The sequence below is a fragment of the Meriones unguiculatus genome, chromosome 5 (genome assembly GCF_030254825.1).
Source record: "Meriones unguiculatus strain TT.TT164.6M chromosome 5, Bangor_MerUng_6.1, whole genome shotgun sequence".
Lineage (NCBI taxonomy): Eukaryota > Metazoa > Chordata > Mammalia > Rodentia > Muridae > Meriones > Meriones unguiculatus.
The window spans coordinates 125,486,556-125,504,974 of NC_083353.1; the positions used below are offsets into that span (position 1 = coordinate 125,486,556).

The 18,419-nt window shown below is 40.2% G+C and overlaps 1 protein-coding gene across 1 annotated transcript in view; it reads right to left on the reverse strand.

The window, feature by feature from the left end:
* Positions 1 to 2,289: 2,289 nt before the first annotated feature.
* Plcz1 (phospholipase C zeta 1) overlaps positions 2,290 to 18,419 on the reverse strand; it is a 51,139-nt gene continuing 35,009 nt past the window's right edge. Inside the window, exons 8-13 of the mRNA XM_060383375.1 lie at positions 17,500 to 17,656; positions 14,256 to 14,372; positions 12,549 to 12,721; positions 5,522 to 5,648; positions 3,196 to 3,345; positions 2,290 to 2,404 (exon numbers count right to left, since the gene is read on the reverse strand). Of these exons, the coding sequence (XP_060239358.1) occupies positions 2,316 to 2,404; positions 3,196 to 3,345; positions 5,522 to 5,648; positions 12,549 to 12,721; positions 14,256 to 14,372; positions 17,500 to 17,656 (813 nt within the window). The 3' untranslated portion in view covers positions 2,290 to 2,315. The remainder of the gene's footprint in view (positions 2,405 to 3,195; positions 3,346 to 5,521; positions 5,649 to 12,548; positions 12,722 to 14,255; positions 14,373 to 17,499; positions 17,657 to 18,419) is intronic.

An 18,419-nucleotide genomic window follows, 5' to 3' on the forward strand; every position in this document is an offset into this window, starting at 1 on the left:
AGGATTGTAACCCCAGCCCTAGGAACAAGGAGACCAGTCAATCTCTGAGTCATATGCCTTATGTCTAGAGAGCTATGGGTTCAAGTGACAGACCCTCTCTCAAAAATGAGGCTGACAGCTCCTTAGGAATGATATGTCTTCAACATACACATACACACATGTACATACATATAAGCACACACAAGAGCCTCTTTACACACAGAAATTTTAAAAAAATAGTTTTCAAAGTCAGTGAGTGAGTTTAATTGGTTCCTGTGGGAAAGGTGAGAAGAGAAAACATACTCATTTTCTCTTCTATTTCAAAGCTTAATGGTGCAAATGAGAAATAGAAGTTTATCCCACTGCAGAATTAATGCATTAGCTTGGGAGGCTCACTTGAAGAAAGCCTTTAAAAGCCTGTGGAATTCCAGCTCTTTGAAAGCCCTTGGCAATTTGAGGTTACAGTGCTGTGTCAGTGACTGAGAATACCCACAACCCTGGTGCTGGGTTTACAATAGAGAACTCAGCAAGATCCACCCACTGTCCACCTCAATGAGGCTGTGCACTCCTGCTGAGGAACCTGAACTCTGTGGGAGGCAGAGTTTACAAAATAACCCCTACAGCCCTGAAGAGAGTGGAAGAGCATGCATTGAACACCACAGGACATTACTTGCTCAGTATGCCTGGAAATATCAATTCCCAGGGTATTCACATTTTTCCAATGGTATATTTTTGTTGATTATTTGGTAATTTTTACATAATGCTGCCTTCCTGGGACTGCCCCACGTTGAGTCTTCCCTCCCCCAAAGGAAAAAAAAAAAGAAGAAAGAAAAATCAATCAATGACAGCGAAACACACAAATCCAATTTGTGTTCTAATATACTCACTGGAGCATGGTCAAACTGCTAGTGGCCAGCAGCCCACAGAAGAAAACTGAGTCCTTTCTTCCCCACCTGCACCCCTGCCAGATGCCCATAACTGTGAAGAGCTAAGCCTCAGCATCCTTACCACAGTTTTTAAGAGTTCTCTTCGATGACTTCCTGTCTAGACTGTTACTTTGGGGGGAGTGGGGGGGGGGCAAAGGGTGTCACAGGAACTTTCTATGACCTTCTTTCTCAACTGTGAGTCTGCAGTCATCATCCGCTGCAAAAGTATCTTCCTCGCCCTTTACCATCAGCAGGAGTTTTAATATTTAGTGTTGAAGGTGATATTTAGTAAAATGTTGCTAGTTGGGTTGCGTCTTCTGTCCGTCAAAGGATAATGAGATGGAGACTCATCTTAAAATAATTATCTCTTGGTTTTTCATTCTATCTGAGGTTGAATTCAATATCAGCAAATTTCTATTGGGGATGCTAATTTATCAGATTCCCTGGGTGTGTCCACCATACCACAGGCATCAACGTGGTGAGGCAATCGTTACTAATTTTGTTTATAAAAATAGTTAATAAGGAACCACATTTTCCACCACTTTTATCCAAGTCAACTCACTGTTGATGAAAAAATGGGAACTCTCGTCTCTGACCAAGAGACAATCTTAGAAGTACATTAAGGACACATTCAAAAATACTGCAAATTAATTCAAGACCCAAGCATGTAAGTCCGCATAATAGATTTCTTTTATAGATACGGAGTCTGACTATAGTGGGAATGCAAATCAATTTCATACACACTTATAAAAATGTCTGTATAATTACAGGGTACCAAATCAAGTGCACGGCATCTAAGAACTAGATTGAGAATTCAGGGGCTAATTGCTCTCTAGGATTAAGAGGGCACAAAGGGCCTGGCAATCTAATTCCTTCTCACTGCAATAGGCGGAAGTGGGTGTTAAGAAGTTAAAACACTCTTCTATTTCACGTCGTCTCTGCTGCTAAATATTTGCCAACATGTCTTATATGATCAGGCATACTTTTAAAAGCTGTAAAATCCACTCATTAAAAATGATACAAGCAATTGAAAATGCAACCCTGGAAGAAGGAGCATAGAAGAAATCAGCAGTTGTGAAAAGGCATGTGTGCACCAGGAAAAGGCATGGTGGGCACCCAGGGAAAGGCCTGGTGGGCACCCAGGGAAAGGCCTGGTGGGCACCCAGGGAAAGGCCTGGTGGGCACCCAGGGAAAGGCCTGGTGGGCACCCAGGAAAAGGCATGGTGGGCACCAAGGAACAACACAGTGTGCATTCTCTGATGGTTTTATTTCCCCCCCTTTCTTTTGTGCCCATTTAGAGTTGGGTGTTTCTGACTCAGTCTTCTATTTTATAAAAGATAAAAGAAACGGTACCAGCACTCTTTTGAACTGTTTATTATGATGTGTGGCTAACATGTCAGGTACATTGAGTCACTCTCTGATGTACCAAACATAAATAAACAGTGAAGAGGGTTCAAGGCTCTCACCCTCTTTGGATAACAGAGGAACGCGGCGGTAACCTGCGGAAAAGGAGCTGTGTCGAGGAGTTAGAAATAACAAACTCGGAGTGATAGCCTCCATGTTGCTGCTAAAGAAGAAAGCGTCTCTCACTGTCTTAACATAGTTAACACGGTGGAGGCAGAGCTATAGCTATTACAACCTGGAATGCTATTTTCCATAAAAATAAAGCATTTCTAGTTTCTGCTCTAACTTTCAGAATTTTGTGTTCCAGTGGTGAGCCTACACTTCACATGTCTCCTTCTCCTCAAGGACATCATGCCCCAAAATTAGCCACCATCCTTCTGTTTCAAAAATACCCTGTTTCCTGGCATGCATTGCCTGGTGATAGAAAAGTGAGCATCCTGAAACAAAGCCATTGGTAGCACCAAATAAACAGCGCTGGGAAGGTGACTCAGTACCATGATGCCAGGCCAGAAAATGATCCAAAAAGGTCTGGCTCCCAGGCTTGCAGGTTGCACTCAGGCAGGACAATGAGCCAGGGTTTCCCCTGTCTTATCCCTGACCTTCACACCTCCTTGTCACCATGACTACCTTTCAATGAAAGGGAAGAATTACTATCCCAGCACAGAACCATACATGCCAAGTTTCCCTAGCATCCTAGCATACCACATTGCTTTCCATACAAAGAACACAGCTCTGCAGAACAGCAGAAGAAAACATGCATGTATCCTTAAAACTTCCTTCATATCCCACTGACACAGAGGAAGAGAAATTTGATATGGTCAAAGAGTGGCTTTGATAGAGGTATATTTAAATGTTAATAAAACCATCTTATGTCTGAAAACATTACCTTTGTTCATGCATAGAACTGGCAAAGTGTACTGTCCAAGAAATTCATTCGGTGCTATGAAGCCTTCATTCTCAACCACAAAACGTATCAACGCCAGTTCTGGTACTTGAATAATAAATGTAAATGTTTCATTCCACCTTGGACTAAAAGCTGAAACACAAAATGGATGCAAGAATATCATAGATACTTTCTCTAAGAAGAACATCAAATAAAAATAAGTGTCTGCAATTTTTCTTTCTAACACTTGGACATAACTACAACAATAATTTGTATTTTAGATCACTTAAATGTTTAATGTAGTCAATGAGCCAAAGACATTATGACAACAATGATGCTGGCTTTTAAAAACCTTATTTGGATTGCAGCCCCATCAGGGTTAACAGATTAAAAAAAATAGAAAAAAAAAAAACTACACCACAAAGATGTCACATCACTTACTAGCATTTTATATAACAAATTGTAGAAAAGGGTGAAAACCTGGGAAATCTGACTTTCAAGCAGAAACTGAATCCTTACGTAACATGACTGAAGCTAAGACACTCCTTTTGCAAATAAATGGAGACATGGGGAATGTCAGAAGTGACATTTTTCCTTACCGGTTTGTTACAGGAGGAGCTCTTAAATGACATGAGCTCTCTAACTTACTTTTCATTAATGATGATTTCAAAGTCCCAAGTTGATGAATAACTTGGTGCTCAAGTCAATTAAGTCTTCCCAAGCAACCAATCCTTTGCCACAGCAAGAAATCCAAATTGTTTTTCAACTTGACCCAAATCATCCAAAACTATAGAGTTAATGGACCCAAGACAATCACATCCAAACCACATCTGTGCTTATAGGTTCAAAGTTTGGGAGAAAGATTACTCCTGTTCAGGTACAAAGACAGATCTTTCCAAGTCATGTCAATAGTTGTTAATTTTAGGGTCACTGACTTGTGGATAATTATAGTGATACCTGTGGTTTCTATAGGACTCCTGAAGTCAGTGGGTCTCTTTACTACTTACAGTCCTGAATGTGTTCTTTGCCCTTGGAAACAGTAAACCTTACACTAGAATAATCACCTTGGCCTAAGAACAAACATAAGTCCATAGGGTACAGAGGTAGATTTAAAGCACAGTCTTTATGGAGACTTCTAAACCTTTACAGAGAGTCTGCAATAAGAGTCATTGGTCCTCCTCCCTCCCTTCCTCTGTATCTAATCTCTGTCTCTGTCTCTGTCTCTGTTTCTGTCTCTGTCTCTCTCTCTCTCTCTCTCACACACACACACACCTATGCAAAAGTAATTATTACTTTTATAGAAAGTATGCAGGACATGAAATTTGTTTGGTAAGTGTATTTTCCATGTGTGATAAAACTGATGAGTTAACTATGCCTTATCCAAAAATCTGATCTTTCCATGCATTCATATCTCAAATTATACAACCTTTGTCCCAATAGTCTTACAGTCTGTCCTGTCCACCATCCTAGATTATTGCTCTCACAGGTGACTTGCATAAACACCCTCCATTCCTTCCTGGATGTCACTTTCCTCTTTGCCTCTTGACTACCATGTCTTTTAAGCATTGGATTCTTATCCTGACACTGTTTTTATTTCTCATTTCTCTTTAATACTTTCCTACCTTGTCTACAGAAGCAATCTCCTGAAGTCCTCTGTAAATACGTTAATTGTATCTGTTTCCCATAGGGAATCCCTAAGAGCAAGCATGGCTTTCAAAAATGTCCTTGAGCGGTCCCAGTATAACTCACTGACTTTGTCATCTCTAGTGTTTCTTGAGCATCCTATATTCCAGTCATCTTGGACATCTTGGCTTCTTCCTGGCATCTTATAATTGTGTCTTCTTCATAGTTGAGAGTCGTGTTGTTCTTTCTCCCATAAGTACCCTTGTCCCCAACTGTAAAAAGGAATCTATACTTTTTCTTACAACCATCTTCTGTGGGCCTCTTGAACATAGTCTTTTGTATTCTCCTTCAAGCCCTAATCATTCCCCATCATAATACTTCTCTTTTATGTCATCTATCATACTAAACTGTAGAGTGTCTATAGTAAAGTTAACACATATTTAAATAGAAACCCAATAAATAGATTCTTAAGTCTTCTGGTGCTTCAAACATCACAGGGCTTTTGTAAAGCAGGAGCTCAAGTCTGATGAACCAAATTCAATGTCCTTGGAGACATTCCCACAAAACCCAGAGGTGTGACCAACATTCTGCAGTCACGTTATTAAAAGGTACACTGAAGAAATTACTTTTAAATTACATTTTCTAAGAATTTTTTTTCTAAAGAGAAAACAAACATCCTTTTTTCCCAAGAAGCAAAAGAGCTCACCGTTTTTCTTAACAACACGGGTCTGCTGTTTGACTTGGTCACTAGGCACACCATAGACTTCTATGATCACCAGCACGTCGGCTTTGTTAGAGAACAGGTTGAAGGGCAGCTGGATCCCACTGATGAGCTGCACAAACACGGATGGACAGGAGACTTAGTGAGGCGAGGAAATGCATTACCACTTGAGCTCGATCAGATGGCATGTCCCCAAAAGACAAAGACTCTAAATTATCTGCTGCGAAAATTGAAGCTGGCAAATCATGGGAATTTTACGTTTTAATCCTTTTATCACTAGATAATGACCAAGAACCTGCCAAAAATAGTGCTTCACTCAAGTGCGTTTATAGTGGAATCCACAATGTACAAGGTTTATGACTAATTTGTATATATTATTATTTTTAAAACATGTTTAGGTTCTGTATTATTGTTTTCTCAAATATAAAATGTTGTACCATAATATTTTCTTGATGGCATTTTCTTAAAAAATAGTTTATACTTGAATTGGTTATAAAATTTGACATTATCCACTGTTATCTGCATTACCATAATAAGGAACTGGAACCTGATATGTATGTCAGAGACAGAGATCAAAAACATACTTCAAAAAGTTATGGGTTATATTTCCATTTAGTTTTTTTTTTTTTTGTCCCAACTAATTATTGAGTCAAAATTGTGTTTTGGTTTTAAGAACAAAGTGAACATAAAATTAGTGAACATAGAACATTTGAATTAGGGTGATTTAAGATGAGAAATAAGTTGTAAGCCTAGGAGCTCAGCCCTGGCTATCACTACTACCAGGAGCCATACATCTCCCCCATGCCTCCTAGCTGTACACCCAGCTTCCCAATGCCCCCTATTCCCAGGCATCTGATGAACAGAGCTCATTCAAGGTCTAGTACATAGACGTGGAGAGCTGCACCAGAAGGCAGCAGAAGGAGGCCAGTTAGACGTGTGCTGACCCTAAGGTAGTGTCTGTTTACACAGGAACCAGCAAATATTAGACTACAGGTAGAGCCCACAACCCTCGCTACAATTCCACAAGAGAATACAGTGGACCAACCCTCTTACAACTTAATCTTGTCCTGAACATTGTACATGTCTACAATGACAGAGGGAAAGTGATGAGCAAAGTCAAAGACAACGCTGCAGCTGACAGATTGCTTCAGATTCACAAGTCTCAGAAGAGAAGTAAAAGTAACATGAAAAATCAAATAATGTCCCACCCAAAAATTACTAAGCCTATGGTATTGAACCCCAGTAAAAACAGCCAGGAAGAGCCTGTGGACAAAGAGTTAAAAAGAATTATTATAGCTATGTTTAAATATCTCAAATAAGGACAAAAGCAAAGAAGTGAATGAAATGATGAAATCAATTAAAGATATAAAAACTCTATTCAATAGAAAATGGAGAAAAAATTGAAATAATTCTAGAAATGAAAAATTCACTAAGTCAAATAAGAAATTAAAAAACAACAGACTAGGTCAGGTGTAAAACAATAAGACAGAGCTGGAAGACAAAGGGAAGAAGTGAAGAGAAGCGGAGAGGAGAGGAGAGAGGAGGAGAGGGGAGGGGAGGAGAAGAGAGGAAAAGAGGAGAGAAGAGAAGCATAATAAACTGGAAATGTTGACTGTCTTCATCAAAACCTCAAGGAAGCTTCCAGTAAATCCAGGCCTTCTGGCTTCCAAATTGTGTTCTCATCACCTGGGAGATTAACATAACCAACTACAAAGCTCCTTAGAATAACCACAAGAGGAGGACTCACCCATGTGGCCTTGGTGGCTACTTTCAAGGAGAATCAGTAACCTGTTTGTTTGAGTCCAAGCTACTTAACACCTCACCATGAGATTCTCAAAAAACAAGCCCAGAACCTCCATCAGCATCTATGTGCACAAACTACTGTGAAACTTCATTTCCAACAGGACAGCACAGATGCTCTCTGTACTATTCTCAGCATGCAACAGACGTCACTCATTCAATTAGCTTCCACATATGTAGCATGTGTTTTATGACAGACCCTGTCACTTAGACTTGAACAGAACACCAGTTCTTAGCTTTAAAGAATCGTTAGATAACTGGAGAATAAGAACAAGAAAAATGATCATGATGCTAAGGGCTAATTCTGTAATACGTACTTGTATAGGCTGTGATGGAAAAACAGAAGGAAACTAAAATAGAAGCACAACCAAGAAAAACTGCTTCCAAAAAGCAGTGATGTTTAAGTCATGAGTCAGTCAATTCATGGCATCTATATTTCATACCAGCACTTCGGAGGCAGCAGCAGGCAGATCTCTGTGAGTTCAAGGCCAGTCTGTTGGCCTAGATTAATGTTCAGAGATAACTATGATTAGACAATAAGACCTTGTCTAAAGAATGGGGGAAGAACAATATAGAAACAGAAACACATACACACACACAGAGAGAGAGAGAGAGAGAGAGAGAGAAAGAGAGAGAGAGAGAGAGAGAGAGAGAGAATTCAAGGGAAAAGTAAACAATAATGAGGGGGAAAGACTAATTCAAGGAGGTAAATCCTCTTCATGGTCATGGAGTAAATTAAGGCCAGGTGTGGTGAGACACTGGTAGAGAAGAGAGCCAAGCCTTGACTAGGAAAGTAGCTGGTAAACAGAAATGAATGGTAAGTACTAATGAGATATCATTGTAGCAATGTAAGAAAGAGTGAGTGGGAGGACTGAGACAGGCTGTTTAGTTTAGTTTTCTGTTATTGCTATAAACTATCCTGACAAAAGTAACTTTAAAGGAGAAATGATTGTTCTCTTGATAGTCATCCCTCACGGAGGGGAAGGCACAGCAGGAACTTGAAACAAGTAGTTACGTCCACAGTCAAGAGCGAAGAGAATCGATGTGTGCAAGCTAGCTGCTCTCCTTCCCTCATCCTTTTAGAAAGCCCAGGACCCAAACCTATGGAATGGTGACACCCACCTTTCAGGCTGGGTCTTCCTGGACCATTTAACCCAGGAAGAAAATATCTTCTGTGGGATTAGAGAAACAGGTCAGTGGCAGAACCCTTGCTGCCCTTCCAGAGAAACAGAGTTTGATTCGCAGTACTCACTTGACAGCTTACAACCTTCTGTTACCCCAGCTCCAAAGAATCCAACATCCTCTCCTGGCTTCCATCAGTATCAAGCATGCATATATGCATAGATATGAACACAGGCAAAACACCCATTCACACAAAATAATAAAGGAAAATTTTAAAAGAAAATTCTCAAAGACCTATCTAACTGAACAATCTCTCACTGAGAAACTCTTTATCAAGGTTATTCCAGAATAGCTAAAGATGACACACTAGAACTAACCATCGATGTGGGCGGAGTGGACACATTTAAGAAGTCAAAAGAAGAGACTGATGATAGATAACAAAATCCTGAAGCAGGACAGCAGCAAAGATGCTTAGACCAAGGGAATATTTCATGAGGACCTGGAGTGGCCTGGAAAGAATTCAGATGGATGACATGGGAAGTGAAGGAGATGTTTAACAATACTGCCCTGTTTTCTGGTCTGAGCTGGTCAGGCGAAGAGCACTATTCATTGAAATGCCAATAAAATATTTAAAGGTAGATTGACTAAAAAGGGATGTTACGCTTTAAAAATTTAAGTTTGACAAGATAGTGATTTAATAGGTATGGATACTCGGTAGACTATTTAAAATATACTTCAGGTTCCAAATTAACGAAAAAAAAAAAAAGGCTATGAGTCTCAGCATCTGCCTCGATACCCTGCAGGGAAGAGCCTTTCAGAGGCCCTCTGAAAGGTAGCCTCTGTGGTAGGCTCCTGTCCTGTTTACTGTTTTCTCCCTCCTCCGATATCCATCCTCTTTGCCTTTCTGAGTGGGGATTGAGCATCTTAGCCAGAGTCCTCCTTCCTGATTAGCTTCCTTAGGTGTACAGATTTTAGTATGTTTACCCTATCTTATATGTCTAATATCCACTTATGAGTGAGCATATACCCTGTGTGTCTTTCTGCTTCTGGGATACCTTACTCAGGATGATCTTTTCCAGTTCCCACCATTTACCTGCAAATTTCATGATTTCCTTGTTTGTTTGTTTGTTTGTTTTTATCCCAGAGTAATATTCTATTGTGTAGATGTACCACAGTTTCTGTACCCATTCCTTAACTGAGGGGCATCTGGGTTGTTTCTAGCTTCTGGCTATTACAAATAAAGCTGCTACAAACATGGTTGAGCAGATGTCCTTGCTGTATACTTGGGTTCCTTTGGATATATGCCTAGGAGTGGTATAGCTGGATCTTGAGGAAGCAATATTCCTAATTGTCTGTGAAAGTGCCAGAATGACTTCCAAAGTGGTTGTATAAGTTTACATTCCCACCAGCAGTGAGGAGGGTTCCCCTTCTCTACATCCTCTCCAGCATGTGTTGTCACTTTGGGCAGAGTGCAGGGAATCTTATGAAAGAAGTGGGAGATAGTAAAACCTGGGGAGGACTGGAGCTCCACAAGAAGTCTGGGCATAGGGGTCTTTTCTGAAACTGATACTCCAGCCAAGGACCATGCATGGAGATGGCCTGGAAACCCTGCACGGAGGTAGCCTATGGCAGTTCAGTGTCCAAGTGGCCTCCATAGTAATGGGGACAGGGACTGTCTCTGACAGGAACTGATTGGCCTGCTCTTTGATCACCTCCCCCTGATGGGGAAGCAGCCTTACCAGGCCACAGAAGAAGACAATGAAGCCACTCCTGGTGAGACCTGATAGACTAGGATCAGAGGGAAGGGGAGGAGGACCTCCCTTATCAGTGGACTGGGAGAGGGACACAGGTGGAGAAGAGGGAGGGTGGGCTTGGGAGGGGAGGAAGAAGAGAGGTACAGGGGAAATACAAAGTGAATAAACTGTAATTAATAAAAAATAAAATAATGTAAAAAAAATGAAGCCAGGTTAAAGTTTTAAGTTGAAATCTGTTGGTTAAAATCATGAGCCTTTCCTTAAGAGAATGTGTGAAGAATCATTAGTTTGGAACAAGGGTTAGGAAAAGCTTTATCTAACATAAATATTTTAGGAGTAGTTACAGAAAGAGGAATCCATCAATGAAAGTGAAACAGATTCCCAGGGAAGAGAGATAATGAATTCAGAACTAGAAAAGACTTGAGTGTGTTATGAAGGGCTCTTCGAAGTGGCTAATGCATTTTTTCCCCACTGAATCAACTATTAAAGAACAAGGCCAGTGTGACAGTCTCCTTGTAAAGGAAGCTCCATGGTCAACAATACTTCTCAAGATGCCAGAAAGTGTCAGCTAATCAATATTTGTAGCCACTTTTGTAGGTGATTTCGAGCTATCTACTCTGACTGGATTATAGTGTCACAGCATCCGAGAGCAGGAGCAAAGCCGGCTGTGGACCTCACCAGCATTGTTTCCTGCCAACCCTGATGCATTTTCTCCTCATCTAGGTTTGCTCTACTGTCCTTTCAAATTTATTTCTGGAAAATAGCTCATAAAATCTCCCGTAGTTCACTGGGATCAAATGGCTAGGGCCTGAAGCAGGTGAGAGTTGGTTCCCAGGCCATATAGTGTTATGAAAATGGTGGACAGAAATGAGAAAGAACTTGTAATTGAGGCGTATTCTGGGAACTGCAGGGTATCAAGCATTACAGCCAGGAATGGAGATCAAGAGACCACTCAATAGCTGGCCGAGGCCCAGACCTCCACTATTAGCAGCATGGAATATTCGGCTAGAAACAGCAAGATCACTGACCCAAATCTCAGAACATCTGAGATCATGCCCAAGGTTGCAGGAGCAACTAGTTAAATGGAAGGAGATACCCCAAAGAGGCCACCCCTACCCAATTCGTTAGCAAACAAATCCTCCACTTGCACTCTATGTAGGTGGAGGTGTAATCTAAAGGAGTGGTTTGTGACTAAGTGGAAAACGCAAGCAAACCTTTCTTCAAGGTTCAGTGGCATTTAAAAAAGTGAACAAACATTGTGTTCGGGTCATAGAGAATTAAGAAAAGTCTGTGCTAATGGAGACAGCCACTCTTGCTATAAAGAAACTGTACAGAAAACAATAAAGCAAAACATGAAACAATGAGGGGAGAGAACTGAGAGGGACAGAGTGAAGATAGAAATAAAGAGAAAGCAACATGATGTAATTAGCAACTGGGGACTAAAAGTGGAGAAAAATACTCATCTATATTAAATAAAGCTAAAATCAAATATAGGGGTCTGAAAAGATGGCTCAGCAGTACAAAGCATGCATTGCTATTACAGACTTCAATTTCTAGCACCCATCATGGGCAGCTTTACAACCAGCTTTGCACCTCCAGCTAAAGGGCAATCTGACGCCCTCTATAGGACTCCACAACACCTGCACGCGGACATACACACACTCATACATACACACACACAAACAAACAAAATACATGAATAAATAAATTTTAAAAATTAAATATAGAATTTGAATCATCAATGTAGGGGAAAAAAATGTTAAAAGCTCTCCAAAACTGCAGGGGGAAAAAATGAGACCATTCTAAGCCTATAAGATATTAATAGAAACTAAAGATGGATATAAGAGAAAGAATATACATACCTTTCTTTATTTGCAATAAACACAGTTCAGAGACAGCAGGGAAAGAACACTGCACTACAACAGTAAAAGGTTAATGATAAAGAAATACCTCCTAGAGTTTGCTGGTGAAATCCTTTAAAGTTAAGGGACGAAAAGTGGAATGCCCACAAGGTCATCAGTGGGTTGAACTCAGACAACTCCATCACAGTGTTAAATGGCGAAGCACAATGGAATAATATAAATAGATCTCTCGGAGGAAAAGGCTTTAGCCTCGGTATTTCTATTCACTGGCAGAAAATCATTCATGTGAAAACGCACAGAAAGAAATTCTTCAGACATAGAAAAAGATGCTCAAACGGCACCCATTAATTGTGTCTAGAAAGATTAACTGGAATTTAAAGAGTATTAGAGCAGATAGGTAGAATTGAAATATTAATGTATGCTATCTAGTTTACTTAACAACCAGCAAATAAAGGAAAAAGCCATTAATCTTACTCGTATTGTGAGGGTGAGTGGGTGGCCCTCTCCTGTTACTTCACTGGGGTTAAAGCTCAGGGTTGTGTCTCTGAGGAAGTCTGGCTTCAAAAGATATCCAGAGTCTCCATTATCCAAAAATTTCCCATTTTGCAAATCCATAGGCAGTCCAGGAGTTTGGAAATTCAAGGCCACTGTGAGAAAGAAGTATTTTGACACTGTTAAGAAACAAGGAATGAAGTTAAATTCAGGGTGTGTCAAAATCATCACATTGTATATCTTTATGAATTTTAAGAATATGGATCCTTTACCTAACAGTTAAAGGATTTTTAAATGTGTTATTGCTGTCTTGCTGTGGTGGTTTGAATGGAGATGGCCGCAGAAGCTCATAGGGAGAGACACTATTAGGAGGTATGGCCTTGTTGGTTGGATGTGTAGCTCCGGGAACTGGCTTTGAGGGTTCAAACACTTAAGGCCAGGCATAGTCTCTCTCTCTCTCTCTCTCTCTCTCTCTCTCTCTCTCTCTCTCTCTCTCTCCCTCTCTCTCTCTCTCTCTCTCCCTACTGTCTGAAGATCTAGATGTAGAACTCTCAGCTACCTCTCCAGCACCACATCTGCCTGTCTGCTGCCATGCTTCCCACAATGATGATAATGGACAAACCCTGAACTTTAAGCCAGCCCCAACTTAATGTGTCCCTCTATAAGAGTTGCTGTGGTCATGGTGTCTCTTAACAGCAATAGGAACCTACACTAAGACACTTGGTGGCCTCAAATCCTCCATGTGAGGAAGACCTTAAACTCCTGAAGCCCTTGCCCTAGTGCTGAGATTACACTAGATGGATATCAGGATGTCCCCTGACATCCATCTACAACTTTGCTTAAGGCAGTAAAGGTGACATTCAGTATAGATTACAGAAAAGCAATGCATGTCTCAGATTATATTTAATAATACAAAAGTAAGTAGGGCTGGGCTCTAACTCCATGGTAGAGTGTTTGCTTAACCTGTGTGGGGCCTTAGATTCAATGGTCAGTACTGGCATGTACTCTTGTAAAAAGAGAAGGCACCAACTCTATCACAAATATCCAGGTCCAAGATGAGAAGGTGAGAAGCTGCTCCATATAGTGCTGGGTAAGAGGCCCTGGCATACAGTCCTCCCTCCACTCTCCCCAGCCCACCTGACTCCCACCTCCTCATGCTGAGGTGCAAGCACCTGGTACTGCTCGCTCCACACAGTACTGGAAACGAAAAATGAGCCCTGACCCTGAGTGGCTGGTGATGGTGCCAAACCCGCTCTTCCGTTAGGAACAAGGAGAACAGTGCATGGAGAAATAACCAGCCCTGTGACCATACTCACACCTCCTGAGGCTGTGAATGTCAAAGCTCATGTAAAGTCAAAAAGATGGAGGGCACCTGACCTGCAGGGGCCTTGAGGCTAACACAAGTGGGGTACTTTTTCTTCAATTTCTCTCCTACCCATCTGGCTGTCCTCTCCCTCCAGAACATATGTTCCAATGTCAAATCCTTGCGAATGAGTCCAGGCCTTGCCACCCTCACCAAATCCTCCCTCTGCTATTTGGGGAAATTTTCAGCTCTAGAAACCAGTCATTTACCGTGAGTGCCTGATCCCACTTCCAGGGCCAAAGCTCTTCCGGAGATTTCCGTTAACTCACACAATGAATTCATGTCTACTTACATGTGCAGCCAGAGCGTTAGCCTACACAACATACCCATCTGACAGCCTATATTCCAAAACTCTTGAGGGTTAAAATTAGAAGAGTCTGTTCTCGTCACTTTGGGGTATATTCTGGTGATGAATTTAGTGGTGTGGAAAATAAACTCATGAACTACAAAAAGAAAAATGTAATAAAAATTTTTGAAACATTTTAAATCAGTGAAACAAGGTATTTTTGCATATTACTCACCCATATGAAAATTCTATACATGACCTTGGCAAAAACATTTATCAGTCACAGGATAAAAGAGAATCCCATGCATTTGTACTTTCAAAATAATTCATAATATGTTCTAATTTCATAGAACAACTTATGTACCCTGTCCATTTACTTGAGAAACCATTTTACTTTCACACATCCAAATTAATTCCAAGTTAATACAATACATACAATTCCAAAATAAAATGCTTTTTAAAGTAACATATTTACTAATTTAATTTTTAATCTTAATTCTCACACTAAGATGGACTCGCATATAAGTCATTTGTGGCTATGTGTTTCTAGTTAAATTAAATTAGTGATTATTTCACAGATTTGTAGAGTATAGAGGGCCCTAGGGTTGTCTGGCTTAGCTCCCAGCTCCCCAGCCCAGCACCCTTCCTTCAACTGCATTCTGTCTCTGCTTTTAACTCTCCATTGACAATCTCAAAACTCTTATTTCTAATACCACTTTTGCTGATCTATTTATTTGCCTATAACGTGCATATGCATGCACTTATATGCAGTCTATACGTACTCTGTGTAATTTTGCTTTTCTATATTCTAAGTGACTTGGGATTAAAAACTAACTTGCATCCCTCACCATTTGACTGACATCACTTTAGATTTTTTGAACACAGATGTCATGGTTTTTGTTTGTTGTTTTTCAAGATTTTTCTTCTTCCACTGAACAGATCCCATTGCCACAACCATTCCTGACAGTATGAAAACCATTCTTGAGAGAAGTGACTGCTGTGTGTAACTTATGGTATTTGATAAGGGAAAGACTTCTTTTTCTCCTTGTCATAAACAGTATTCTTTAAGAGGCATTGTTAATTTAAAAGCCAAATGTTGCTTTGAAGCCATGCTCCTTCTACTCTACAGGAAGTCTGTCTGTAAGCACACTATGCCCACTTGGGACCGAGGGTTTACATCTACATAGAGTTGCATGAATGCTCCCTAAGGTCTCTGTGATGGTCACTTCTGAGTATCAACCCAATCAGGTTAAGAGACACCTGGACATCAGTGAGGTACACCTACATGTGTGTCCAGGAAGGCATTTCTATGGAGAATTAACTGAGAAAGACCCCCGTGGTATAGATGACCTCATCCCATGGGCTCGGTCCTTATAATGTTAATAACAAGGGGAAATAAGAAAAGCCAACTGGTCACAAGCTTCCACATCTTTTCCTTCCTTATGTAGAGACGTGAGCTGCTTCATGCTCCCACTACCATGGACCTGCAGCCAACATGCTTTTCAGGCCAGGATGGACTGGGTCTCTTCAGACTGTGAGCTTCTGTGGCTTCTTTCTGAAGTTGCTGCTTTTTGGGCATTGGCTTATTTTGCATATCATCACAGCAATGATAAGAGTAGCTAACACAGTCCTATAACATAATGTTGTTTCTGAAACTTAGCACCAGAAATTACACATCATTTATTACAAATGCACTTCATGTTCTTTCTAGAAACATGTAGAAATCAAATAAAAAAGATGGAATAAAACTGCATATAATCTCACCACTCAGTTAAGAATTACCAATAACTGAATGGTGTGTGTCTTTCCATTCTCTTCTATTTATATGCTAATTTCTCGAATGGATTTGTATTATTTATTCCCATTTATTAACTGCCACTTTTTTTTGTACTTAACTAAACTAATGTAAAAATCATTCCATTTGATAGCATCCCAAAATTTATATTGTGATGGGTATAGTAGTAATACTAGGCTTCTGTGCAGTTAAAGCTTTGTCACTGTCATTAATTATTTACTATTAGTGACTTCTGGTACAATGAAAACATTCTACTCTCTTCAAGACATATTGTGTTATGCACTATGTCTGGGTTCTCCTAATCACCTTTAAAAATTGTTTGTGTGTGTTTAATATGCCAGAAGTGAGGGGACTGTGACTACTTCCAATGTGCACAGGAGTCCTGTTCACATAAGTCTAAGAAGCTACCCAACACTTTGAGATGGCAGACACCAACTAGTAAAGCAGGTCTTTCCAACTCTCCTCACCGAACTGTGCTGTGAGATATACCCACCGCTCAAGCTGGGGAGATGCTTAGCAGGTAAGAGTTCTCCCCGAACAGACATGCAAGACTTAGTTCTCATTCCCCTACAAAACCCCAGCAGGGAACCTGTAGCCTTAGCACTGTTAGGGGCTGGGGAGGGGGGTGGATCACTGAGGCTTCTCACTTCCAGCCTAGTTCCACTCTCAGGGAGAAAGCCTGTCTCCAGGGAGGAAGGCAGAGAGTGACCAAGTAGGACCCTGATCTCTTTTTCTGGATTCTGTGTGATCCTGTCATCATGAGTCCACACACATCAGTCTCCCCCCTCCCCCGCTTCTATCTCTGTCCTCTCTTTCCTCTTCCTTTTCTTTTCTTTGTTTCTCTTCTCTCCTTCCTCTCTCTCCTCCCTCCTCTCTGCTCACCCCTTCTCTTCTTCTTCTCTCCTCTCTCTCTCTCTCTCTCTCTCTCTCTCTCTCTCTGTCTCTCTCTCTTTCTCTCATCATTGATACCAAATTTATACTGCTGCTTTGGCTATTTCATGGATTGCTCTGTAGTATAACCACCTACCATGGTTTGCCCACAGAAGGGTCCATACCTCACACATTTTAATCAAAATGCCACCACCTAAAGAAAGGAATTAAACAAGGATGGTGGCACACACCTTCAATCTCAGTGCTAGGTGGGAAGAGACAGGTAGGTCTCTACGAGTTCAAGGCCAGTCTGGCCTACACAATGTGTTTCAGGCCAGCCAAGACTACATAATTATACCTTGTCTAAAAATAAAATAGAATAAAATATTAAGGCAGTTAATAGGAAAGCTTTATGATATAAAATATATTTTTACAGATTTAATATAGATATTAAGAATTTATATATATATTAAGAATAAAAATGCAATTCTAAATTGTTGTAAGTAAATTGAAATTTAATAAGAATATGCACTCATAAATACCTCCATCCCATGTTAACCCTTTAGCACTGAATAGAACCAATTTAAATACGCCACCCTTTGGAGTTTTAAGCATTTACCTCTCAATTTTGAAAGTTTTCTAGCTCGAGACTCCCCAAGAGAATTGTTCTCATTAAATTGCTGATAAAGTCTTGAGTATTGGAAACTTCGGAACTTCTCAGCTTTAGTATAAATGACAAGATCAGATAAGGCCAGAGCTAGTCTTATCTTCCTGGTCTAAAATAAAATGCAGTGAGTTCACATTTTTATATTACTCATTACAAACTTTTTCATATATATATATATGATATATTTAAAAGCATATATATATATTAAAAAATGATATATTTAAAGCATATATATATGCTTTTAAATATATCATTTTAGTTTTTCTTAAGGGTATCTCCTCCCAAGACTTTTTGGACTAAGTCAATGTGATCATTTTTATGGCCACAATATTTAATAATCGTATGAGTTAGACTGAACTTAAAATCTAGTTAATGTATTAAGATTTGAGAATAGTAATTTTTACGATTTTCTCGTCCCTAAGCTTATTTTTATAAACCTTACAAATTTATAAATCCTAATCATGAGTCTATTTCCAGTTTGTTCAGGCCCTTTGGGATTATTTTTATTGTGACCACAGACATTCGCTCTTCCACTGCCTTTCCTTCAGCTGCTTCTCAGGTTTGTGGAAAACTTCCTTTGTTCATGCTTGCACTGCACATTAATGTTTTAGGTTAGTACATGAATGCTAGGCTTCTTCATGACGTTCTCTCACTGCGCGTCTTCATGCTTTCCTTTGATCTACCCGTTTCCGCATGCCTCTTCTGTCGTCCCTTTGGCTTGCAGTTCTTTCCTGCCTCAGTTCTCACGTGACACGGATTCCCCTATCTTTTCTTATCCCACCTCAGTCCTCTGTAGTCTTTCATTCCCTCTAGTAGTCCTTTTCCTACTTTTGTGTATGTGCGCATATGTATAAATATAAATATTGAGTCCC